At 33.1% G+C, this 25,567-nt stretch overlaps 3 protein-coding genes and 1 long non-coding RNA gene across 6 annotated transcripts; 3 read left to right on the top strand and 1 right to left on the bottom strand.

Moving 5' to 3' along the window:
• The first annotated feature begins 389 nt into the window (after window positions 1-389).
• On the top strand, window positions 390-2,891 carry LOC145036701 (uncharacterized). The gene is made up of 4 exons (XR_013678513.1): window positions 390-669; window positions 907-1,908; window positions 2,002-2,074; window positions 2,140-2,891. It is a non-coding gene; the product is annotated as an uncharacterized LOC145036701 (long non-coding RNA).
• A 9,574-nt stretch (window positions 2,892-12,465) lies between these two features.
• Window positions 12,466-15,418, top strand: LOC145036700 (uncharacterized). Of its 2 annotated transcripts, XM_078985171.1 has the most exons (6): window positions 12,466-12,704; window positions 12,814-13,744; window positions 13,954-13,971; window positions 14,177-14,224; window positions 14,672-14,838; window positions 14,920-15,418. In XM_078985171.1, the coding sequence occupies exons 2-5, from the start codon at window positions 13,037-13,039 to the stop codon at window positions 14,681-14,683; spliced, it is 786 nt and encodes a 261-aa protein (XP_078841297.1). In that variant the 5' UTR covers window positions 12,466-12,704; window positions 12,814-13,036; the 3' UTR covers window positions 14,684-14,838; window positions 14,920-15,418. The 2 variants fall into 2 exon arrangements, with proteins under 2 accessions (XP_078841297.1, XP_078841296.1); XM_078985170.1 differs by having other exon boundaries at window positions 13,954-14,224.
• Window positions 15,419-17,364: 1,946 nt separating this feature from the next.
• LOC145036699 (zinc ion binding protein) lies at window positions 17,365-20,230 on the bottom strand. Of its 2 annotated transcripts, none has more exons than XM_078985169.1 (9): window positions 20,090-20,230; window positions 19,802-19,894; window positions 19,374-19,473; window positions 19,093-19,288; window positions 18,773-18,998; window positions 18,266-18,341; window positions 18,112-18,158; window positions 17,600-17,802; window positions 17,365-17,501 (listed from the first exon to the last, which is right to left on the bottom strand). In XM_078985169.1, the coding sequence occupies exons 2-8, from the start codon at window positions 19,888-19,890 to the stop codon at window positions 17,622-17,624; spliced, it is 915 nt and encodes a 304-aa protein (XP_078841295.1). In that variant the 5' UTR covers window positions 19,891-19,894; window positions 20,090-20,230; the 3' UTR covers window positions 17,365-17,501; window positions 17,600-17,621. The 2 variants fall into 2 exon arrangements, with proteins under 2 accessions (XP_078841295.1, XP_078841294.1); XM_078985168.1 differs by having other exon boundaries at window positions 17,604-17,802.
• Window positions 20,231-23,329: 3,099 nt separating this feature from the next.
• On the top strand, window positions 23,330-24,289 carry LOC145035606 (uncharacterized). Its single transcript, XM_078984127.1, has one exon. The coding sequence runs from the start codon at window positions 23,330-23,332 to the stop codon at window positions 24,287-24,289; it is 960 nt and encodes a 319-aa protein (XP_078840253.1).
• The last annotated feature ends 1,278 nt before the right edge of the window (window positions 24,290-25,567 follow it).

Here is a 25,567-nt window from a genome sequence, read left to right as displayed (position 1 = left end):
GTTTTCTAAATTTTTCAATGAAAAATAAAAACGGAAAACGAAAATCGAAAAGGAAAAACAAAAAATAGAAAATAAAAATTGTTTTTCCGTAACTAAACGCAACCTAATTCTTTCATAATTTTTTATATATATATTAAATTGTTATAAAAAAGAATTAAGCTATCCTTAATTTAAAAATCGAAACACAGAAACACACGTAGTCTAAAATCTTTATATATATCAAAAGTATAAAGCCCAATTAGTTTTAATGAAATAAAAAACAGGCCCACATAACTAATGCTTTGGTGGTGAATAAGTGGGTTTGATAAGCCCATTTCATGCCTCTTAATCTTATGCGGTCAGTGGGTCATAATCATACACATAAATAACGCTGACTGAGACTGAGAAATAAGACGCTCCCCATTCCTTCTTTGTCTCTTTGCCAAAATAAAATAAAAAAATCCCGCCTTCTGGTGGTGAATAAGCGACCACTGACAATCACGCCTAAAAGGCAAGCTTCTGAAATTAAATTTGATCACTCCATTATCATCTGGAAAGCAAGACGACATTATCCATCTCCATCTACCCTCACGAATCCTCTCGTTGATTCCAACCGCGCCTCCTCCAGTCGAAGCTCTAATGGGTTGACAGAAAACAAGTGGAACGAAGTCGAACTCCTAACATCGACAGGTTCGTATTAAGCTTTCATCTGATTCTGTTGAAATCCTACCTTTGATCAAGCTGATTCGTGAAATCGTGGTTTTTGAAATCGGCTTGACGTAAAATCGTGGTTTATTATTTCCATGGGAACAGAGGAAGCTTGTGATTTCTTTGTTAGATACCTAATTGCTTATTTTATATAGTGATGTTAAGAATGAATTAGTTGAGTAATTAACAGAAAGATTTTTTCGATGTTAATTTTCGTAGATTACTTGTGCCTCACGGAGAAAAATCTTGTAATCTTGGATCTTAGCTTTTCTTGGAAGAATTACATACATGGATTTTGGAGCCAAAAAGAAAAGAAAGCATAACAGACGCGATGATAGACTGAGCAGCTTGCCGGATGAACTTATCCATAAAATCTTTTCTTTTATAAGCATCAAAGACGCTATCAGAACGTGTGTCTTGTCATCTGGTTGGAGGTCAATTTGGACTTCCATGCCCTATCTGAATTTCGAAAATCTCAAACGTGGGCCCAGCATCTCGAAATTTATTTTTAATGTCCTGTCTCACCTCGATAACAAAACACATGTTTCTTCGGTCAATCTCGTTCTTGGGAAAAGTGTCAGGGATAATGAATCTGTAAGAAAAATTCTCAACTACGCATTCTCTCACAATGTCCAACAACTCAGTGTTGGACTTGGACATTGTGTTACCCGCTTGCGGGGTGGGAAAATGGTTAAACTCCCATTTTCATTTTCCTCTATTCCAACACCAACATTGGACCCGGACCTCCCACTCCCAACTTTAACAACCTTGCATTTTCACAATGTCAAACTGTCTCATTACAGTGACATTGATCTTTTCTCCAAGTGCACCAACTTGAAGAACCTTTGCTTAACAGGATGCAGAATGGAGAGAACCAATGTGTTAAATATTTGTCATCCTCGACTTTCTAATCTTACACTTGAAAATACACCCCTGGATATGAGTTTTAATGAGGTTGTGAATGTGGTTGCACCTCAACTCAAGAATCTCACTATTAAATGGTGTTAAGGGAAGCATCTGATTTCTGCACCTGAGCTTACCTCCTTAGTCATAGAAGGTTTTCAACCTTGGCAGGTTTCTACACCATCAGGCTTCCATTCTTTGGAGAAGGTTGACCTCTTTATGTATGATCCACACAAAGCAGATGCTCATAGAATAGTTTCTCTGCTTCAACAGCTCTGTAGTGTCAAGCTTCTTAAACTTAACTTGGGGATTCTCCAGGTATATTATATAATATTATATTCCTCCTTCAATGCTTTCAAATAAAAATGGAATTAAACTATATCTAATTTCCTTTTGTATTATTTTCTGTAGCGTCTTTTTTCAGAAACTTGCGTGTTGCCCAACGCAAAGATATTAAAGTTGTCTATCAATGGTCACACGTGAGGTGAGGTATTTATTAATCCTTTTCCTAGTTTATGTAGTACTAAAGTGGATGGAATTTTCATGCAGGATATTACAGCTATGGGGGATATTAGATCAGCACAAGTATTTGTGGTAGACTTTACGCGGTTGCTAAGGCAGTGTAAAGTAAATACAAAAAGGGACAAAGACACTCGTATAGATGAACCACAAGTTGAAATGTTTTGGGCAGGGGAATTGCAATGGAACTTTTGGAGATTGATGGAACTGCTTCAGGATGGGAAAATTGTTAAACTAGAGACTTGTCACATGATGTCACGGATTAGGGTGAGATATAGTAATGGGGGGAGATTAGATATCACATGTCCCATGACTGCATGGATGAAGGAAATGAGGGAATTGTTTGAGCGTGTAGAACGATTGATAACTAAGATGTCTGCATCAAAGAGGGCTGTGTTGCAACCAATTTTTCTTAGTGTTTGTCAAGATGCTGCCATTGTTATGGATAATATGTGTGAATGGATATTGAAGACCGCAAACTCAACTTGACAGACGATGAGATTATAAGTTCCGGTTAAATCAAAAGGGTCATTGAGTTAGAGTGTCATTATTAAATTTTACAAATTACATTAGAAAATTAGATTAGATTGCAATCTTTTAAGCTTAAAGAAATTACTTTTTATAAACATCAATTCTTTTGGCAGCTTGTAGACTATAAAAAAGTCTTTTGCAGATTGCAGATGTTTGGTCTGCCTCTTCTTCTGCAGATGTGGTCTACAGATTGTAAACGTTTTGCCTTTTTAAAAACAAACAATATATTAATATCTATTTTTCTTCTACTACTTCTGCCAAGTCAACACTTCTAGATGATTATTTTCATGGATTAACGTTATGCCCTCACCTGCCCCTTTTGAATTATGTGATCTTATTGATGATTCCAAGAGACATGATCAAGATTTTATTAGTCCTACAAATTCTAAGAGGTGGGTTGATTTTAATGTCGGATTTGTCTGGCTCCGCTATTGGTATTGATTATGATGCAAGTTCTCCGGATCTTGGTGATACAACTCATGAGGATTTGTTTCTTGATCCATTTCAGCGGATGAGATCTAAAAAGGACAACACCGGTTATTATAAATTTTTTTTAAATACTACACAAAACTTTCAGTTCTATAAAAGCCGTGAAAATTGAAAATTGTTTGGTTTAACCACTTAAAAGGATCTTTTTTTGTCCATTTAACCATCAAAAAGTTTGAATTTTTTTCAAAAAAAAAACATAGTTCACTGAAAAACTAATCTTTTGTTATGTTATTTGCAAATAGTAATACTCTTGTACAATAAAAATATTAAAATAGAACAGATTTTTTTTCCTTCACAAAAGAAGGTATATGATAGAACTGTCTCATATTAGACCAACATCACACCATAAGCACAAGTGTAGAAATCAGTCCTTACAAAAAAAAAAAAAAAACAAACAAACAGGAGAATCAGTCGAGCTCAGCTTAAGACCCGAAAATACTAAGCCAAAGCACGTTGTAAATACCAGCTTAGTAGGATCCCGAAAATATTGGACATTTAGTTACTTAACCTAGACTATAAATACATTTGTAAAACACACACAATAGAGACAATTCTCTGACACCTTACTCATTTAGACTCATTTTATCATTTGTAATTGCATTATCAAGCTCATCTCTGTAATTTACGTTCAAATCAATAAGATCATACAAGGCAGGTGATCATTATCACCTCTCAAAGTTTTATGTCGAAGATCCTAGCAAGGATCAAAGGCTTTCCTTGTAAACCTCTTATGTTATTTTGATTTCAATTCCACATTCACATTACTAACAACACCACATCCTCTCATGCAATTTGGTTGATATCCATCTAGTTGATTTTAAAAAAGTTCAAACAACTGCTACGCTAAATCTTAAAAAAATCATAACTTCCTCAAATGAAGTCAGATTTTGACGTTTTTTATATGTACACTCTCGGTTTAAGGACTACTATGACTTTTGTTTAGATCATTAAGACTAAAAAGTAATTTATGAAAAAAATTATTTTTTACGTTACGCAGAGTCGTGCCGGTTTAAATCGTAAAACTTCAACAGATCATAACTTCTTCGTTATAAGTTGGATTTCAACATATTTTATATGTATGAAATCCTTGTGAGACATGTTATAACTTTGGTTAAGATTATTTATTCTAAATAATTTTCTATCAAAAAATAATTTTTAACATTTATTATCTCTAAATTGACTAGCCCGAATCTACATGCGTTACACATGAGTTCGATTCTTAAGGCTTTTTATTAGATAAGACCGATAGGTATGGAGCGGGAAAGGGAACCGCACCTTCGAACACCATACCAGGGGTGAAATTTAGGGGGTTCGGGGAAATGGTAAGGGGAGACTACCCCTCCCTCTCTCTTCTTATCTGATTGGTCAATTTTTTTTTTCAATTTTTTAATATTTATTAAATTATATGTATGATAAAAGATTATAAAAAATATTAAAATTCATCATTTGTTATTCTCTACGAAATAAATATAATAATTATATAAAATATATTTTTCAAAACAATAAAAAAAAAAAGTTAAAGATAGTGAAAGGTAAAAAAAAAAAAAAAAAAAAAAGTTAAATAAGAATAATAAAGATAATGAAAGCCGCAATTTTAGGTTTTTTGGTGAGTAAAAAAAATCCGTCGAATTTGCATAAATGGTCATTGTGGTTAACACAATTGACCGGTCTTTATGACAAATTTTGTGCATAGATGGTCCCTATAATTTCAACATCTTGCAATGACACTCTTTTTAGTTAACAATGTTAACTTTTTCAGTTAAGTACCTTGTGAAATGAGACATTTATCCTTCTTATCAGAGGGACCATTTATGTACTTTGTTCCAACAACAGAGACCATTTATATAACTTAGTCAGATATTTATCTTTATTTTTATTTAATTTATTTATATTTCTATGATTTAGATTTTTTGACATGTTGTTCGAATATATTCTTTAATGTTTTTTTTTTATATTTTTCCGTTTACATTTTTTAATATTTTTTTCGTATAATTTTTTCTAATTTTTTGAGATTTTGTTCTAATACATTTATTAATATTTCTTTTGACTTTTTGTTTGAATAATTTCTTCTATTTTTTTTTTTTACTTTTTGTTCGAATATATTTTTTACCGTTTTTTCTTTATATTTTTTTCTTTATTTTATTAAAGATTTCATGATCACTATAATCATAATTCTTAACTTAATTCACTTACAATCATATTTTCATTTTTTTTGTTCATTTATTATTGATAAGGTTTTATAAGTATTATTTTATAATCCAAATATATGTATATAACACATATAAGGTTGTATAATTATTCTATCTATAAAGCTTTTTATAAATATTTTTTGTACAAAAATGTAAAAATTTTGTTAAATGTGAATATAATTAATATAAATTAGGTACACATAGGCAAACCTAAGACTGTCTTGTAGTCTTGACGAGAACAACCATGTCATTACACGTTGGACCTAACTTTAGTCTTTTTGAGTTATTTAATTCTTTTAGACATTTTTTTTGTTTTCGAATATAGAGATTTTGATTAATCTATATATAACTTGACAACAATTTTGGATTCCGATTAGTCTATGTGTTCCGATTAACCTATCTATATTAATCATATTCACATTTAACAAACTTTTTTATATATACTCTTTTAAAAATGTATATAAAAAACTTTACAAAAATAATAATTATACAGTTTTATATGTGTTATATAGTTATATATTTGAATTAAAAAATAATAATTATATAACAATATCTATATTAAAAGAACAGAAAATAGAAAAATATGATTGTAAGTGAATTAAGTAGAATTATGACTATAGTGACCATGAAATTTTTAACAAACATAAACAAAAAAATGTAAAAAAATCATTAAAAAAATATTTGAACAAAACGTCAAAAAGATAGAAAAAAGTTATACAAACAAAATATTAAAAAAAACATCAACAATACATTCGAACAAAACGTCAAAAATAACTCTAAATCATAGAAATATAAATATTTTAAATAAAAAATAAAAATAATAGACAAAATTACATAAATGATCCATGTGGCTAGAACAAATTACATAAATAGTCTTTATGGCATGAAGGACAACTGTGTCATTGTATAAGGGACTTAACTGAAAATGTTAACACCGTAAGCCAAAATGATTTTCTTTGCAAAATTTTGAAACCACAAGGAACATTTATATAATTTTTTCTTTAAAAGCTGAGAATACCCTCCGAGTCGTTTGAAAATTTTCCTAATTGTTGATTTTGCTAACAAAAGCAATTGTTAGTGGAATTATATATATATATATATATATATATATATATATATATATATATATATATAGAGAGAGAGAGAGAGAAAGAGAGAGAGAAAGAGAGAGAGAGAGAGAGAAAGAGAGAGAGAGAGAGAGAGGTTCAAATGTTTTTCACATTTATTGTGTGCTAGAATGTACCAATAGAAATTTAGTATTAATTATATGTATATTAAATGCTATCCAAATTTATAACTCATATTTATGGAAACTAATTAAATTTGTCATTAATATCAACAATAATATTATTTCGGAATAAATTTATATGTAGAAGAATGAGAGTATATTCTAGTAGAATACACTCTCGTTTTTCATATTTCATATAACTTTATAGTATTTTAAGTGATTGAGTCTTGAAACAAAGTACGAAGTCATATATGAAAACCTAAATGCAAATTCATTCTGAAAGAATGTTATTGTTGGCATTAACGACCGATTTAATTAGTTTCCATAAAAAGAGAATTATAATTATAGATATCATTTAATATATATATATATATATATATATATATATATATATATATATATATATATATATATATATATAATTATGGAAATCATTTAATATCTATAATTATTTAATTAAATAATTATTTAATTTACTAAATTTCTATTGGTGCATTCTAGCACACAATAAATATAAAAAACAAAATAACCTAGCCCTATATATATATATATATATATATATATATATATATATATATATATATATATATATATATAGTGTTGCAGAAATCGGCCTAGGCGGCCGATTAATCGCCGCCTAGGCGCTAGGCGGACGGCCACCGATTAGGTTTATTGCTAATCGGTCTATGTAATCGGGGTTAGTCAAAGTCGATCCAAGTAGGGGCTAATCGGAGTTAGTCGGAGCTAGGCAGAGCTTGGTGCCTTAATTGGTCAAAGGCGGTCAACAAAAATTCAAGACACTTTAAGGGCAAAATTGTTAAATTGTAATAATTTCTTGCTAGGGTTCGTTCCTTCTTTTCTCATTCTATCTCATACTGCCAACAAAATTCTCTCTCAGAATCATGAACCAAAACCATGAAATGCCTGCATCTTTTCTTCGAATCACACTGGTACGTCGTTGCCTTCCAAGCTTGTTGTCTCATTCTCGACTCAAATCGGTGCTAGTTTGCTCCGAACATCCGCTCCTTCTCCAACGACGCCATCAACTCCTCTAGAATCCCTCATACACCAACCCTCTTAATCTTCGAATGTTCGTTCTCATCCTCATCGATCTGAAATCCTCTGCACCATCACCTCTCTCACTACCTGTAACAACCCACCATCAAAACTCTAACCCTATATCGACTTAATCTAACCGCGATACTCACCGACACTTTCATCTCCGCTACTCTCATCAAAATTAGTGAAAACCCTCCACTTACATTGTTAATTTAGCCCCTACTCTTCTAATTTTTTCAGCAAAATGTTTAATTTTTTAGGTAGGAACTTGATTTTGTTTACTATTATAACAAAAACAAAATGAAAGTATTTGTGTGTGCAGGGTATTTATTATTTGTATAATTGTATATTTGTATTTGGTCATATCTTAATGTCTTTCTTTCTTTTAGTTTTTTCAATCTTTTGAATCCATGGATCTTGTTCAGACTGTTAATGGAGGAGTTGTTAAGGTGAATGAAGTCAAAAGTAGAGGTGGGAGGTCAAACTTTGGGCATGAACATGACAATTTTCGAAGAAATAGTAATGACAGAGATGTAGAGGTGGATAGGGGTAGAGATAGAGATAGAAACTATGGTCGTTTTAGAAAAAGGTTTGAGGTTTGCTTTTCAAAATGCTTTTATCTATATGATAATTAATTGTTTCTGTTTAAACAAAAAAAATAGTTAATTGTGGTGCTTTTTACACAGTATTAGTAAGTTTGTGTTAATATTTAACTTGCATTTCACAGGTTTATCGAATGGAAGAGCTTGTAGAAGAGAAAGGTGATCATGTATCTAAGCTTGAGGAAAAGTCACAGGTCTTATAATTAACATCCTCATAGTAAACACCAAATTATAATTCTACCCTCCTTCAGTTTTTCATTAATCCTTTTTGATCTTTTATTTTTTGTTACAGAAACTACAGGATGCAAAAAACGCTAGACAATTGATTTGAGTGAGCAATTTTAATGTGTTAATGTGATTTTTTTATAACGGTTGATGAAGCTCTTGCAACCGATGTTAGTCAAGCACCCCCAAGAAAGTCCAAAAACGAGGGAACTTTTCAATGAAGATTTCGAGTCCGAGAGTGAGAAGCAAGTGTTAGAGAGAAGATGAATATGTGTCGGATGGGGCTCAAATAATGGAAGTACGTGGAGAATATTAGAAGAAAAATGTTGTGCTTGTTAAACTTATTATTAAATTTCCATTGACTTGTTAGGATGATGATTTTGTATTCTTGTTAAACTTATTCTAAAACTTTAATGCTTATTTTGGATGATAAATGGTTGTACTTGTTAAACTTATTAAGTTATTATTAAACTTTTACGCTTATTTACTTATATTCTTAGTATTAAAGTTAGATTTATAAATTTTTGAAATTTTTTTTAATAAGTAATGGTCCCCGATTAATCCCCGTCTAACCGATTCCTAGACCTCAGTCCACCGCCTAGCTAACGTCTAGCGTTTTCTGCAACCTTGATATATATATATATATATATATATATATATATATATATATATATATATATATATATATATATATATATATATATATATATATATATATACGGACGTATGGACAATGTTATTCTATGAGAATTACTAAGAGAATAAGTTGTTTAGTAATGTGAATACGTTCAACCTCACACAACTATTGTCGTTTTCATGTATTCTCATTAATTCTTATTCATTTTTGTTCTTACTTATCGTTTTTCGCTTATTTTCATTCTTACAGAATATGATTTAATAAACATTCCGACAACATTCTGACAGAATGAGAATAATAATAAAAAAAAGTTTATAATGAACTTATAGACGATTTAATTAGTAAGAATGTGTGATAATGACAATAGTTATGTAAGATTGAACGTATTCATATTATCAAACAACATATTTTCTTTGTCATTCTTACAGAACAACATTATCCACACGTCCACACAAAATATTTCAATATACATTTGAACCTAGCTCTCTCTCTCTCTCTCTATATATATATATATATATATATATATATATATATATATATATATATATATATATATATATCCCTATTGTAATAAAAGAATAGTTTTATTTTCTTTTTGACATGTGTCATCCTATTAGGCCTCGTAATTTATATATATATATATATATATATATATATATATATATATATATATATATATATATATATATATATTGCCATTTGTCACCCTATTATGTCTCCTAATTAATGCATGTCATTTATAAACCTATTAATTCTCTATTTAAAATTTAAAATTTAAAATTCTCACTTTAATTACATTAAATTAGGGCTGTCAAATCGGGCAGTCGTGTCATGTTTTTGTCTGACACGACACGACACAACAAGGTTTTGTATAAGACGAACACGACACGACACGATGTTGTGTTTTTTTTCATTAACACGAAAACGAACCAATTAAAACACGACAACACGACACGACATGACAAATATAATATTGTTGTAACATCCGGATTTTCAGGGTTACTATTGTGCAAGTTAATTTTGTGATTAGAGGAGAGACTCGGCGAGTTGAGGGTCAAACTCGCCGAGTCAAGTCGGGTTTTCTCGTGGGTTTAATGAATGGACTCAACAAGTCTGAAGAGGGACTCGTCGAGTAGGTGCTGGGCAGAGAAACCCTAATTTCTGAAGTTTGAGACCTATTTAAAGGCACTTAAGGCCTCCTATTTCGGCTATCTTTCACAAGAGAAACCCTAAATGAGTCCTGAGTGCTTTGGGCAAGAGAGAAAGATATTGTGAGCTTCTTGGTGGATGGTATGCAAGGAAGAATGAGGTTTCAAGCTAAAGGGGCTAGAGGAGGTTGTAGATCCGCGATTTACAACCTAGGAGCATCAGTTGGAGGTATCAATTCGGACCCCTTTTCTTCCCTAATTGTGTAGATCTTTCTTTTGAGGATTAGGGCTTTTATTGTCTTCTTAGTGGGGTTTTGAATGCATCAAACCCCTCTTGTGAGTTGGTAGCATAGAGCTAGACCTTGTAAGGTCCAGGAAGTCAAAAAGTAGAAAGCCCTTGTTGAGCAACCATGGAGTTTTTAGTTAGGAAGCTTTAATGGAGTCTAAATGGCATATTGAGCGAAATATGTCATGCATGGACAGCAAGATCGGCCCTTTACATGACATTTGGGTAGTAGGAGGTTAGATCTATGAGTTTGGGTTTCAGATCTGACCTCAAATGGCTACATGAGAAATCTTTTGGAGCCAACTCGCCGAGTCCAAGGGATGACTCGACGAGTCGTTGCGGGTTTGACCGAGTAGCGTTAACCCAGTGTTTACCCACCGACTTAGGGGTCAACTCGATGAGTTGAGAGAGACCCGGGTAAAATTCAGATGATGCAAGGGGACTCGACGAGTCGCAAGGGTGCACTCGACGAGTAGGGTCAAATGTGGACTGTTGACTTGAGTTGACTTCTATTGACTTTGGGGTTTTGGTCAACATAAGTAATAGAGACCATGGAGGGGTAAAATGGTCTTTTACCCACTTCCTGATTAGAGAGAGAAAGAGTACTCGTTGGTTTAATTAGAATTGAAATTTCGAGTGATAATTAGAGATATTTACCCTATGTGTTAGGCGGTGGCAAGTTCGAGATTCAAATGTGAGGATAACTGTTTTCTGCTTGCCAGGTGAGTCTTCTCACTATACTTTACCATGAGTGGTAATTAGAGTTATATGACAGAGTTATTATATGCTATTTATGTGATTTGTTGCACTGCATTATTTCTATGTGATTTATGATGTGTGTGTATCAGAGTTTACAGAGTTAGAACCGGAAGGTTCACAGAGTTAGGACCAGAAGGTCTACAGAGTTAGGGCCCAAGGGCCCACAGAGTTATAGCCTCGAGTGGCTAGTATGTGTTATGTGTGGTATTTCGGGTAACTCACTAAGCTTCATGCTTACCGTGTTATGTGTTATGTGTTTCAGGTTTTTCTCAGAATCGCGGGACGACACCGGCTTGATTGTACACACCAGAGAAGAATTATGATTTGAGGATCCTGAATTACCATTTAATTAAACATGGAGCTATGTTTTGTGATTTTAATAAATGATGTTTTTGTGAAATATGCATTGAGAATTTTATGTTTCCAAAAGAAAATTTGTTTTGAAATTTACGGTATTACAATTGCATAACTATTAGTGTATTTCATTCATACTTAAATATATATAACACGAGAAACACGACAACCACATGCTTAATCGTGTCAATTTCGTGTCGATTTATGAACACGAACACGACACGACACGACATCGTGTTTTTTAATTTTGACACGAAAACGAATTCAAATTTTGATTCCGTCCTGATTTCGTTTCGTTAAGTGTATTTTTGTCGTGTCGTGTCATAAATTGTCACCCCTACATTAAATTAATAGCATTATAATTAAAATTAAAATAAACTTAATACAAATTATAAAGTGATATAATTTCACAAATTTATTTAAATCAATGATTAAAATTTATATAACTAAAAAAATCTCTTAACTAATAATTTAATTAAAATAATTGATTAATATTTTTTAATTTTTACTTTAAAAGTTTAGTTAATTTTGTAACGGTGGTTCCCACAATATTTACTAAATTTAACATTTTTAGTCCCTAAAATTAAAACTTTTATATTTTTATGTTTTGGTTAAGCTTTTATGCCTTTAGGTTTTTACCACAAATCTTTAGTAACTTTGACACTTTTAGTCCTTACAGTCAAAAGTTTTAGATTTTGGTGTTTTTGCCACAAATCTTTAATGAATTTGATACTTTTCGTTCTTGTAGTCAAAAATTTTACATTTTAAACCTCATTTAGAATTTTGCCACCATATTCAACAGATAAAGTTCGCCCATTTTTTCCATATTTTTTAAGTCGCGAGTCCTTTGCTAGTTACCTTTGGATTTCTTTTCATAATCCGTGAACAATGTACACCACTTCCATGGCGAACTGCTCCTATAAAACTCCCAAGATTGGTTAACGGGCGGACACCCCAGCACTTCGCTTCCTTCCCAACCTTTGTGCAATTCGGTCTTTATGTTTAAACACTATCGACATACGACTCAACACAAGCTGTCTTCCCCTTCATTGTTGCTCTCGAATTTTTTTGCAATCCCTCATTCTCCTGTGAGTATAAAAAGTTCTAACCTAGTTTCTTTTTCTTCATAACTAACCTGGCGAATTATAGAATTTCGTTTGTTTGTTTTGTATGTCCTGATTGATTGTTGCATTGCAGCGAATAATGCATAACAATGATCTGGTGGGATCTGTAAGAAAAAGAAAAAAAAAATCAATTGATGTAGAAGGAGGCGATGATAGACTAAGCAGCCTAACGGATGATGTTATCCATACAATCTTTTCTTTTATGAGCATCAAAGATGCTATCAGAACCTGTGTTTTGTCGTCTAGATGGAAGTTTATCTGGACTTCAATGCCTGACTTGAATTTTGAAAATCTCAATGATCGGCCCCACCTCTCCAAATTTATTTCTAATGTTTTGTCTAACCGCAATAAAAAAAAAAATACAAGTTTCTTCAGTCAGTCTGGTACTTGGGAGAACAGTTAAGGACGATGAATCTGTCTCGAGAATTCTCAGCTTCGCATTCTCTCACAATCTCCAACAACTGAGTGTTACATGTGCGCCTGGGAATTCGATTAGATTCCCATATTCCTTTATTGTGACACCAAAGTGGGACCTCCCAGCTTTAACCACATTGCATCTTCACTGTGTCAAACTCATGTCTGATGACCTTTTCTCCAAGTGTACTAACTTGAAGAACCTCATCTTAGAAGAACGCACTTTAATGGAGGAGATGGAAGTTTTAAGTATCTGTCATCCTCGACTTTCTGATCTTACACTTGTATCTACACCCCCTGATATGGAATTAGAGGAGGTTGTGAATGTGGTTGCACCTCAACTCAAGAATCTCACTATCAAATGGTGCGAAGTGAAGCATCTGATTTCTGCACCTGGGCTTACCTCCTTGGTCATAGAAGGTTTTCATCCATGCCAGAGTTTTACTTGTACAAAACCAGGTTTCCATTCTTTGGAGAAGGTTCGTATCTACTTCTATGATGCAGGGAATGCAGATGCTCATAAAATAGTTTCTCTGCTTCAACAGCTCCATAGTGTCAAGCTTCTTACACTTAACTTGCAGATTCTCCAGGTATTGGATTTGCTTCTTTCATCTTTTAATCTCAACAATAGCAAATACACTTTTATTTTTCTTTCACAAAACAAGGTATTCTTCCATTTGGCTAGCCTCTACTTGAAGATGATATAGCCTTCCATAACTATATGTGTGTGTGTGTTTGTGTGTGGTTATAAAGATGACATTAATCTATATCTAATTTCTTTTTGTTTTATTTTCTGCAGCGTCTTTTTTCAATAGAGGTATACCAGGAGTTGTTGCATTTGGCTGCTCTACTTCAAGATGAAATAACCCTCCATAACTACATGTTCATTCAGAATTCTGAAAAAAAAAAAAAACAGACATATCCGTTCAACAGTGTTTAGGAAACTGTTTTTATTATATGTGACATTACATACTATTTATTGTGTTTAATTTCAAGTTGTGTTTGGTTTCTTGACTGTGCAGGTGCGGCCTAGATTTAGGAATGTCAAACGGAGGATGAGTAAATCAACGGTATGTGAGAACTTGAGAACCATTTTTTTTTTCAAAACCAACACCACCTAGGCCAATTGCACAACAAAAATCGAGTAAATTACTGAAATCGTCCCTATGGTTTGGTCAAAATTACATGTTTGGTCCCTAACTTTTTTTGGCACTCGGATCGTCCCTATGGTTTGCTTTTGTTGCATTTTTCGTCCCTTACACACATAAATTTAGGGACCAAACACGCAATTGTGACCAAACCATAGGGATGAAAAAACGCAACAAAATCAAACCACAGGGACGATCCGAGTGTAAAAAAAAAAGTTAGGACCAAACATGAAATGTTGACCAAACCATAGGGACGATTTCAGTAATTTACTCTAAAAAAATCTAAAAAGCACATAAAAAAACAAAAAAGTATAAACATGCATATATGTAATTTGGTTTTGTTATATTTCGTGCAACGTTTTTCTTCAGGCATGGAAGTAAGCCCATATAAAACTTGTGTGTTGGCAAATGCAAAGATAGTAAAGTTTGTACCAAATATTCCCGAAGAGTATACTTGGAAAAAGTAACCACGTGTAATGAAATAAAAAAGTACGATGATAATTCTCCAAGTTCCATCTTCCCTGGTCTCACGTGAGGTATTTACACAATGCCATATATTTTTCCTAGTTTATAACAGTGTAACATTACAAAAACTTGAAATATATTATGACTTGCAGGAGATTATAGTTATGGGGGATATAGCATTAGCATTTAGCACAGGTATTTGTGAGACACCTGAGGATATTGGTAAAGGAGTGTAAAGCAAATAAAGATAGTGAGACTGACAAGGCTCATATGGATGAACATGGCAAACCACAAGTCTGGATGATGCTTTGGGCATGGGAATTGCAATATAATCTTAGGAAAATGATGGCAAGGCTTCAGCAAAGGGTAATTGTAGAACTAGAGAATTGTCGCATGATGGCTTCGTTAAGGAGAAGATATAAAATTATGCACAGGGGATTAGAGACTCATCCCATAGTTACATGGTTGGAGGATATGCGTGCATTGTTTGAGCGCATTCAACGGTTGATATCTCATTATTAAATTTTACAAATTACGTTAGAAAATTAGATCAGATTGCAATCCTTTAAGCTTAAAGAAATTACTTTTTATATACTTCAGTTCTTTTAGCAGCTTGCAGACTTTAAAAAAAACAGTCTTTTGCTTGCAGAATGCAGACGTTTGGTCCATCTCTTTTTCTGCAGATGTGGTCCACTGACTGCAGATGGTTTAGTGTTTTACCTTTTAAAATACAAACAATATCTTAAGATCTATTTTTCTTCTACTGCTTCTGCCAAGTCAACACTTCTTTTCATGGATTAACGTTATTGTAAAAAACTTTAATTTAAACATCAAGTATTAAAAATAATATATCAGTAAACTACCGAAATGGTCGAGTGGTTTGCCTTTTTTTCTTTTGCCAAACATCAAGTATCAAATACTTCTACATCCAGTCTCAGTTCCTCTCCTTGTTGTAGCTCACCCTCTCCTAAACTCTCTGATCAAGATGAATTTCGATAAGGCCAAGTCATAATTTTACTCAACACAAAGTGGTCTACTCATGGTTTAAGGAGTTGAACCCTTGGATTAGAGATTTCATTATTAAGGAACGCCTCATTTGGATTGACATCGAAGGAGTTCCTTTGAGAACTTGGAGCAAAGTAAATTTCCAAAATATTGTCAATAAATACGGTAGCATTGTGTATATGGATGATGATTTGGAAGAGAACCTTTTTACTAACCGCGTTTGCATTGAAACTAATCTAACGGGTATAATCTCAGATGATGCTTCGTCTATTGGAGAAGTGAATAGTGATCATAGGCCGTCACCTGCCCCTTTTGAATTATGTGATTTTATTGATGATTCCGAGAGACATGATCAAGATTTTATTAGTCCTACAAATTCTAAGAGGCATGATGATTTTAATGTCTTGTTATTGGTATTGATTATGATGCAAGTTCTCCGGATCTTGATGACAGCTCATGAGGATTTGCTTCATAATCCTTTTCAGCGGATGAGATCAAAAAAGAAAGATAACACTGGTTATTATAATTTTTTTTAATTACTAAATAAAACTTTCAATTCTATAAAAGACATGAAAATTGACTATTTAAAAGATTTTTTTTTGTTGATTTAACCATCAAAAAGGAAATGTGTGCATTGAAAGATTGATAACTCATATGTCTGCATGCTGTCATGCAACCAAAATTTTCTAGTTTGTGTGAAGATGCTGCCATTCTCACCAATAATATGTTGGGATGGATAAAGACCATAAATTAAACTCCCTTATAATCAAACGGTAGATTTATTTGGCTTCTATTGCATTTAGTAGGTAGGTAGGTAAGGAAGGACATTGGAACGATAGTTACATTCTTGTTAAGAAAAAAGTTTGGTGGAATGGAATGAATTTGAGGTTGATGTTTGTTTGAGATTCACTGAAAAACTTGGTTTGAAAGTGTTTGTGTTGCCTTCTTTTTTTATCTATTGTTTCACAAACACATACTCAAAGACTAAATACAAGGAATATTAATGTTAATGATGCTCCTAAACCCTTCTATTACATTCGATCATATTGTTTTCATGCAGCCTTTCCAGAAATGTGTTGCATTTGGGCTATGCTATGTGGTTTTTGCATCACTTTCCTTGCATGCAGTTTTAATTTCCAAGCTGAATCGTGTTTTTTTTTATTTATTATTAATTTCGGATATAATAGCCATTTAGTGTTGTTATTAGTTGGTTATAAAACCTTCTATTATTTAGAGTTATAAGGTAATTTTAGAAAAATGTGTTAAAATTTGGTTAGATGTATATAAATGATCCTTTGGGATGGTAGTTTTGTCATTTATCCCTTAATTTTATATGGTTTTATTTGGCAGTGTCAATCAAAACATGCATCTGGTACAATTTACACCAAATCTAACATAAGTAGATGACTAAATACCCCCAACTTCTCACAATGCTAAAAATGCCCTTTTTGCATGGCAAAAACAGAGGCCTTCTTTTATCCTATGACCATTTTTTTGTTCAATATATAGTTAAAAAGTTAGGTGTTTCAAAATGCTACAACCTTTTTATGGTTTGACACCTCTAATGCAAAGATATAAGTATACCAACACCATAGGGGTAAAATTGTAACTAATTAGGAGGTTGGATTACAAGGATGATGATGATGAACTTGAAAATATGTGATGTCTAAACAAGAAGTACCAGTATCTCTCACTCATTGACTTGAAGGATTTGGTCAAAAACTTTAATCTGCAACAAAAAAAAAAAAAAAAAAAAAAAAGTCAACTTGAGCATATGCAAGTGAATTATCAGAAAAACATTAAGGCAAATAGTGTGGAGAATGTTACCAACCACCAAGTGAAACTGTGTCTACAAATGTTTAGCTCTCCAGTCCACATCATCATCACTGTCCACGTCACTTGATGACTCATCAACACTACTTTCTTTCTCAACCACTTGTGAAGCTTTACTTTGCTTTTGCTTGTCTGACCTTGTGGCCTTAAGCTCCAATTTTTTCCTCTTGAATAATTCCACTCTCTCCCTACAACTCCTGCGATAAGTTCAATTTTAATTTCAATCTCAAGTCAAAAACCACACAATCCTCCAATTTTGTGTCTGATAAAATGTATCAGACACACTGTGTCTGATGCATACAATATGCATCAGACACACAGACAATATGTATCAAGCACATTGTGCCTGATGAATAACATGCTACACAAGTTATACATCAGGCACAGATAATACACATTGTGCCTGATGCATATTATGCATCAGGCACATACAGACATAGTGTATGTATCAAGCATATTCTGCATGATGCATACAGTATCTGTCTATCAAGGAAAGTACTATTTACCTTTGCTCTGCGGTTTCGGCCTCTTCGATCATCTCAGCAGCATCATACTACATAAAATTATTAAAAAATAAATATATATAAAAATAAAAAATGTTAAGTATTTAAAGAAGCATAATTCAAATTTATGTGCATATAAATGAATAATGATACAAACCTCTTCTTCTTCTAGCCGATTGTCTACCTCCTTCAAGTCCTCTTGGATCAACTTCTCAAACTCCTTGTACTCGTCTCTGCTCAAGTTTTTCATGATTTTAAAAATTAAAAGTGTTTCATGTAATTTGAAAAAATCTTATAAATTTAGTCCCTTTTTGTATTAGCAAGCTTTTCTTTTTGTTGTTTATTAGCTAAACTGACAAACTCTATGGCATTTCAATTCACTAAAAAAAAAACAAATGTTGACAGAGTCAATGTGCTGACTAAATCAAATTGATGGGGTCTGTTTAAGAGCTTACAATTAACAATTTATTTCTCTTTAGTATGACTAAACTAAATAACTAATTATCTTTTCTTTGTCAATTTTTAGCATCCTAGAGTGTAAGTAATATATCTAAGAGCATTTATTCAACAAATGACACATACTGCTCTTCAATTTGATTTCAAGAACATTCAGAAAGCTTAAAACTTAATGACTTTTATTGAAAAGAAATATCAAAAAACTTACTTGATATCTAGCTTAACAGGTGTAATTCCACGTGCACGTAGATCAGCATCTTTATCATCAAAGAAACCTTCCGGAAGAGTTCGTGTCTCAGAGCCCTCAATCTCAGCATCTATGGTCTCTGAAACTCTTTTATTCTCCACATTAGACACATTTGCAAATTGAACTTGAACACTACCCACCACCTTCTTCTTTTTATCCTTCTCCATTAACTTTGCATTACTGATTTCTATAAGCAGACAAACAATTGTTCCATTTAAAACACTTTGAATGATATTTAAGCAGAAAACACACTGAAAAGTAGTAATATAATGCACTCTTACCATTCTTTTGCCTCTTTGTGTCAGGCTTATCAAAGAAATTAGAAGGAAGTACAGATTGAGGTTTAGGTTGAGGTGGTTCGATTTGACTTTTAACTGAGTCAACAGGTTTGACTTTACCAGATTCTGTAGAACCACCAGGCTTTACATTGTTAACCTTACTAGCTGCAGCAGCATTTGCTTTTACATTTTTAATCGCCTGTTATAATCACCAGTGTTTTTTGAAATCAAAGGGATAAAAAGAATAAAGAGGGGGAAAGAAGAGTGCATATATGATTATATACCTCGCGATGCTTAGCAGATATTTGATGTGCACCCCAAGCAGAGTCAGATTTTAGGACAATATCACAAACCCTACAGACTGGTTGATCAGATTCATTGTACCTAGAACCATAAAAAGTAAGTGAGATGGGATTTATAACAGCAATTTTCATCATTAATATGAATTGAAGAAAGAACAGCAAGTAATCTAACAATCCAAGAAGATACAAAGCAGTTAAGGAACACCAATATTCACCATGAAACCTTGTTATGTTAAAGCTTATGTCATGTCATATTTGTGATTGCTTAAACAAGAACATGAAAAGATAAATGAAGATGATATAAAAAGATCCAGCTACTCAAATTACTATTAAACTCCCAATTTTAGATGGCTAATCAGCTACCCGTTTTACTTTCTCAATAAATGTTTGTGCAAAAATTAACACTGTACCTTACGAGAGGAGAATCAATACGTTTATCCTGCTTCTGCGCTTTCAATTTAGCACGATACAGTGCCTTCTTCTTTGCTTGAGCATCCATTACTCTACAACAAAGATTCTAAGATCAATCAAATATATAATTCCACAATAATACTAGTTTTGATCAAACGATAAAAACGTAGAGTGAAAGTTCTATCCAAAATTAGGGTTTGGATAGCGATTACGTCGGTAATTTCATTTCGTATGTTGCAATTAGAGACTAACACAGCTGAAATTGAAATAGGGAAACATTATTTTACCTTTCGGACAAGTGTTATTTAAGCTGTGAAGTTTCCACCTCGAGAAGATTAGAAGCAATGAAATTGGAGTGGAACTGTGACCTGCTTTTATAATTCTCTATCGCCGTCGTTGTTTTCTCGTCGCCGTCGCTCGCTGCTCTTTCCCCTCCCCTCAATTTGATATTCTACATCCGAAGAGGAATCAGTGATTCCATAAAGTTTTAAAGGAATTAGGACTTCCATCTTTAAAGTTTTAACTTTTAAGAGTAAATTACACGAATCGTCTTATGGTTAACGGTAATTTATTTATTTTTTTATTTTTTTTTAACTTAGAACTTAGAAGGTTACAATGTATTGTTGATGGGATAATGATTTACGAGGGTAATAACGTTTTCGGTTTGTCCATTTTAGGTCCCTAACGTATTTTTTGTGCGTATTACACCATTAAGGTTATTATAACCGTTTACAAATAGTCATTTTAACAGGAAGAAGCCGGTAAAAGGATTATTTATAAACGGTTATAACAACCTTAATGGTGTAATATACACAAAAAATACGTTGGGGACCTAATATGGACAAACGGAAAACGTTATTACCCTCCTAAGTCATTATCCCATGAAACTATAAACTCTTATAATAAATTTTTACTTTTTAAATAAGAAACTTATAGGTCTTGGGGTTGGTAGTTTGGATGTTTTTAACATCGACCTTCTTTATAAATGGAAGTGGCGGTTTCTTAATGACAATGGAGCTCTTCGGATTAAAATTGTCAAATTTTGTCATGGGGAAGGTGATGTTTTTTCGGACGATTCGAGAATAGGAATTGGAGGGGGTGTTTGGCAAAAGATTGTAGGATCCATTAATCACCTCCATGCGAATGGTTGTATTTCTTCTAATTACATGTATAGAGTGGTGGGGGATGAGACTCAAACGAGATTCTAGAAGGATGTTTTGTGCTTGGATATTCCTCTTAAGGAGCGGTTCGGGAGGCTCTTTGCTTAGGCCTTTAATCAAGATGCTCGAGTAGCACCAAACATCCTTCTAGAACCTCGTTTGAGTCTCATCCCCCACCACTCTATACATGTAATTAGAAGGAATACAATCATTCGCATGGAGGTGATTAATGGATCTTACAATCTTTTGCCAAACACCCCCTCCAATTCTTATTCTCGAATCGTCCAAAAAACCACCACCTTCCTCATGACAAAATTTGACAATTTTAACCCGAAGAGCTCAATTGTCATTAAAAAACCGCCACTTCAATTTATAAAGAAAGTCGAGGTTAAAAACATCCAAACTACCAACCCCAAGACCTATAAGTTTCTTATTTAAAAAGTAAAAATTTATTATAGAGGTTTATAGTTTCATGGGATAATGACTTAGGAGGGTAATAACGTTTTCCGTTTGTCCATATTAGGTCCCCAATGTATTTTTTGTGTATATTACACCATTAAGGTTGTTATAACCGTTTATAAATAATCCTTTTACCGGCTTCTTCCTGTTAAAAGGACTATTTGTAAACGGTTATAATAACCTTAATGGTGTAATACGCACAAAAAATACGTTATGGACCTAAAATGGATAAACAGAAAACGTTATTACCCTCCTAAGTCATTATCCCTATTTTTGATACACGTTGGGTCTCTCACCAACATTAAAATAAAACAAAATTTAAAATAAAAATAAATAAAAAAAATAAAAAAAAAAAAACTTTTTTGATTAATTTATTATATATTTATTAAAAAATCTAGTTAATAAATAAGGTCCCAACTTAACCTACACCCTCCCATCATTTTCGTTCTCTTCCAGGATCACGAGTCAATTTGAAGCACGGGACGAAAACAAAAGATAAGATCCATTAAAATTAGTAATCGCTAACAATAATACAATGATGTTATGGAGACCAGAGAACATCTGTTATTAAATTATATATATATATATATATATATATATATATATATATATATATATATATATATATATATAATGTGAAAATTTTGGAATGAATTTAAAGGATGCGAGTTAAATATTAAAACCAATAAAACCTTTTGGTTAGTGATAAAAAACCAATAACAAAACAAAATAAAAAACTAAACAATAGAACAACCAACCCATTTTGAAAAACCACCCATTTGGTGTTTGGAAAAAAAAACAAAAATATGAGTGTTTGTAAAAAAAATCATCTTTCAATGAAACATCTCAAAAAAATAACTTGAAAAATAATCTACCTAACTGATAGGTTAGCATTAATATTGTTACCAAACCTAAAATATATATATATATATATATATATATATATATATATATATATATATATATATTAAAAGACAGTGCAATATAGAAAATCTCATATATAAACAAAGAAATTATGTATGATAATAGGCTAGAAAAACACCAAAATTTCAAATGAAATAATTGTTTGGGTGATTTGTTGAAAAAACAAGGAGAGTTAAGGGACCATTTATGTAACTTGTATGATTTGTAAATAACGAGGAAGAAATGTGGGGGCTTTTCTAGATTCCAATTTCAATAAAATGATGAGCAATAAGTTTTTTAAAGTATAAGAAATAAATAAATAAAGTTAGGCGCCTCAAGTAATTAAAGAAATTGTTAATCTAAAAACTGCATATAAAAGAATCAAACATGGGCTCCTGAAGAAGGTGAAACGCATGCTAACAATGCCGTAATTTTTGACACAAATTAGTTATATATATATAAATAAAATATCAAACAACATTAATTTGGGCCCACAAACCGTAATGAGGTCTGGACTTGTCCGCTCTATTGGGCCGGCCCTGCGTTCTTCTAACCTACATCAACCATCACCAACATTCCACCCATTCACCATCCATCCACCATAACAATAGAATCACCTCCACTAAACCGTCATTTTACCCTGAATTCGAAATTATTGAAGCAACAGGAAGGTCTGGTGGGTTACTTACCATTTAGGATAATCAACAATTCACGGCGACAAAAATCATCCGATCGAGATTCTTCCTAATAGTAATCAGTCCATGTAGCGATAGTAGTGGAGATTTAGCGATAGTGAATGTATATGATCCCCAGTCGGCGACTATGAAAAAGAAATCATGGGATGAACTGTCTTTGATAAAGGCCAATAGAAATGCAAGATGGATCATTATGGGAGACTTTAATGTGGTGCGCAGGTAGACGGAAAGATTAAACTCACGCTTTTGTCCTAACAGTGTTGATGATTTCAACCAATTCATAAATAACAATTCCCTACAAGACCTAAGAATGGATGACTTCAACTCCATGTACTACAGGCAGGAAGGAAGAAAGTTAAGCAAGCTCGATCGGTTCCTCGTGTGTGAGGAATTTCTTAAATATTTACCTACGGTTCTTCCTAGATATTTATCAGATCATAGCCCAATCATTCTTACCACCATGCAGGAGGACTTTGGGCCAAAACCTTTTAGGTTATTTAATTCTTGGATGATAAGGGAAGGTTTTAAAGAGGTGGTCACTAAGGCGTGGTCTGAATTTCGAGGGTATGGAGGGGATGATTCTTTCTTAGCAGCTAAGCTAAGATACCTTAAAAAGAACATTAAGAAATGGAGAGAGGCTGACTATACAAGAGAAACGGGTGAGATACAAGCAATAAAGAAGAAAATGGAGGAAATTGATGCCTTGGCGGAAACACGGGACCTGATGCCTCATGAAATGGGAATAAGAATTAACTGTCACAGGAAAGTTGTTGAATTTGAAAAATTAGCAATCATGGACTTAAAACAGAAGTCAATGATAAAATGGATTGTTAATGGAGATGAGAACATATCATTCTTCCATGGATACGTGCCCAACAGAAGCCGTAGGAACCAAATACAGGGACTGGCAATTGATGGCTCATGGATTACTAATCGAGCCCAAATAAAAACAGAGGTTCATTCTTTTTTTGCAGAAAAATTCAAAGAGAGATGGAGATCTAGACCAAAACTAATTAATCACAGGTTTAAAAAATTGTCCCAAGAAGCTCGAGATATGTTGGAAGCAGAGATCGGAGTTGAGGAAATTAAAGTTTCTGTCAGTTTCTGTGGTATGAGAAGGCACCGGGGCCCGACGGTTTTATGTTCAAGTTTTTTAAGACGACATTGTGGATTTTGTAAAGTATTTCGAAAGATGGGGAAAATTTTCAAGCGGATGCAACTCTTGGTTTATATCTTTGGCACCAAAGGTGAAAGATCCACTAACCCTTAAAGATTATCGTCCCATAAATCTTATTAGAGCTTTATACAAAATAATAGTGAAGATCCTTGATAATCGTATAATCGTATGCGGACACACATTGGTGGGTGTATTAATGAAGTTCAATCAGCTTTCTTAGAAGGTCGTAACATATTGGATGGTCCACTCATTGTAAATGAAGCCGTAGGAACCAAATACAGGGACTGGCAATTGATGGCTCATGGATTACTAATCGAGCCCAAATAAAAACAGAGGTTCATTCTTTTTTTGCAGAAAAATTCAAAGAGAGATGGAGATCTAGACCAAAACTAATTAATCACAGGTTTAAAAAATTGTCCCAAGAAGCTCGAGATATGTTGGAAGCAGAGATCGGAGTTGAGGAAATTAAAGTTTCTGTCAGTTTCTGTGGTATGAGAAGGCACCGGGGCCCGACGGTTTTATGTTCAAGTTTTTTAAGACGACATTGTGGATTTTGTAAAGTATTTCGAAAGATGGGGAAAATTTTCAAGCGGATGCAACTCTTGGTTTATATCTTTGGCACCAAAGGTGAAAGATCCACTAACCCTTAAAGATTATCGTCCCATAAATCTTATTAGAGCTTTATACAAAATAATAGTGAAGATCCTTGATAATCGTATAATCGTATGCGGACACACATTGGTGGGTGTATTAATGAAGTTCAATCAGCTTTCTTAGAAGGTCGTAACATATTGGATGGTCCACTCATTGTAAATGAATTAGTTTTTTGGACTCAGAAGTATGGAAGAAAAATGTTACTATTTAAAGGTGACTTTAATAAAGCTTTTGACTCGGTCAATTGAGAGTACTTGGATTCAATTATGGTTCAGATGAATTTCGGTGAAAAATGGAGGAGGTGGATAGCGGGATGTCTAGAATCATCTAAAGCTTCTGTATTGGTGAATGGCTCCCCAACAAAGGAGTTTGCGATGTCAAAAGGTGTTAGACAATGAGACCCAATGTCCCCATTCCTTTTCATAATAGCCATGGAGGAAGTACAGATTATGATGATCTCGGATGTGGAACGGGGATTATTTGAAGGGGTGAAAATTCCAAACTCTAATGTTAATATTTCTCATTTGTTATACGAAAATGATGTTGTGTTTCTAGGAGATTGGTCAGAAAGAAATATCGCTAATCTAGCGAGAATTCTAAGATGCTTCCACGTGGTATCCGGTCTAAAGGTGAATTTCAACAAATCGCGTGTTTATAGTATTGGAGGAGAACACAGTGAGGTAAGTGAGTGGTCCACTTTGCTTGGATGTAAACCAT

Source organism: Lactuca saligna, chromosome 3 (assembly GCF_052625555.1).
Source record: "Lactuca saligna cultivar CGN05327 chromosome 3, ASM5262555v1, whole genome shotgun sequence".
Classification (NCBI taxonomy): domain Eukaryota; kingdom Viridiplantae; phylum Streptophyta; class Magnoliopsida; order Asterales; family Asteraceae; genus Lactuca; species Lactuca saligna.
The sequence above is the reverse complement of the archived record's forward strand: the minus strand, read 5'-3'. Positions and strand labels throughout refer to the sequence as shown.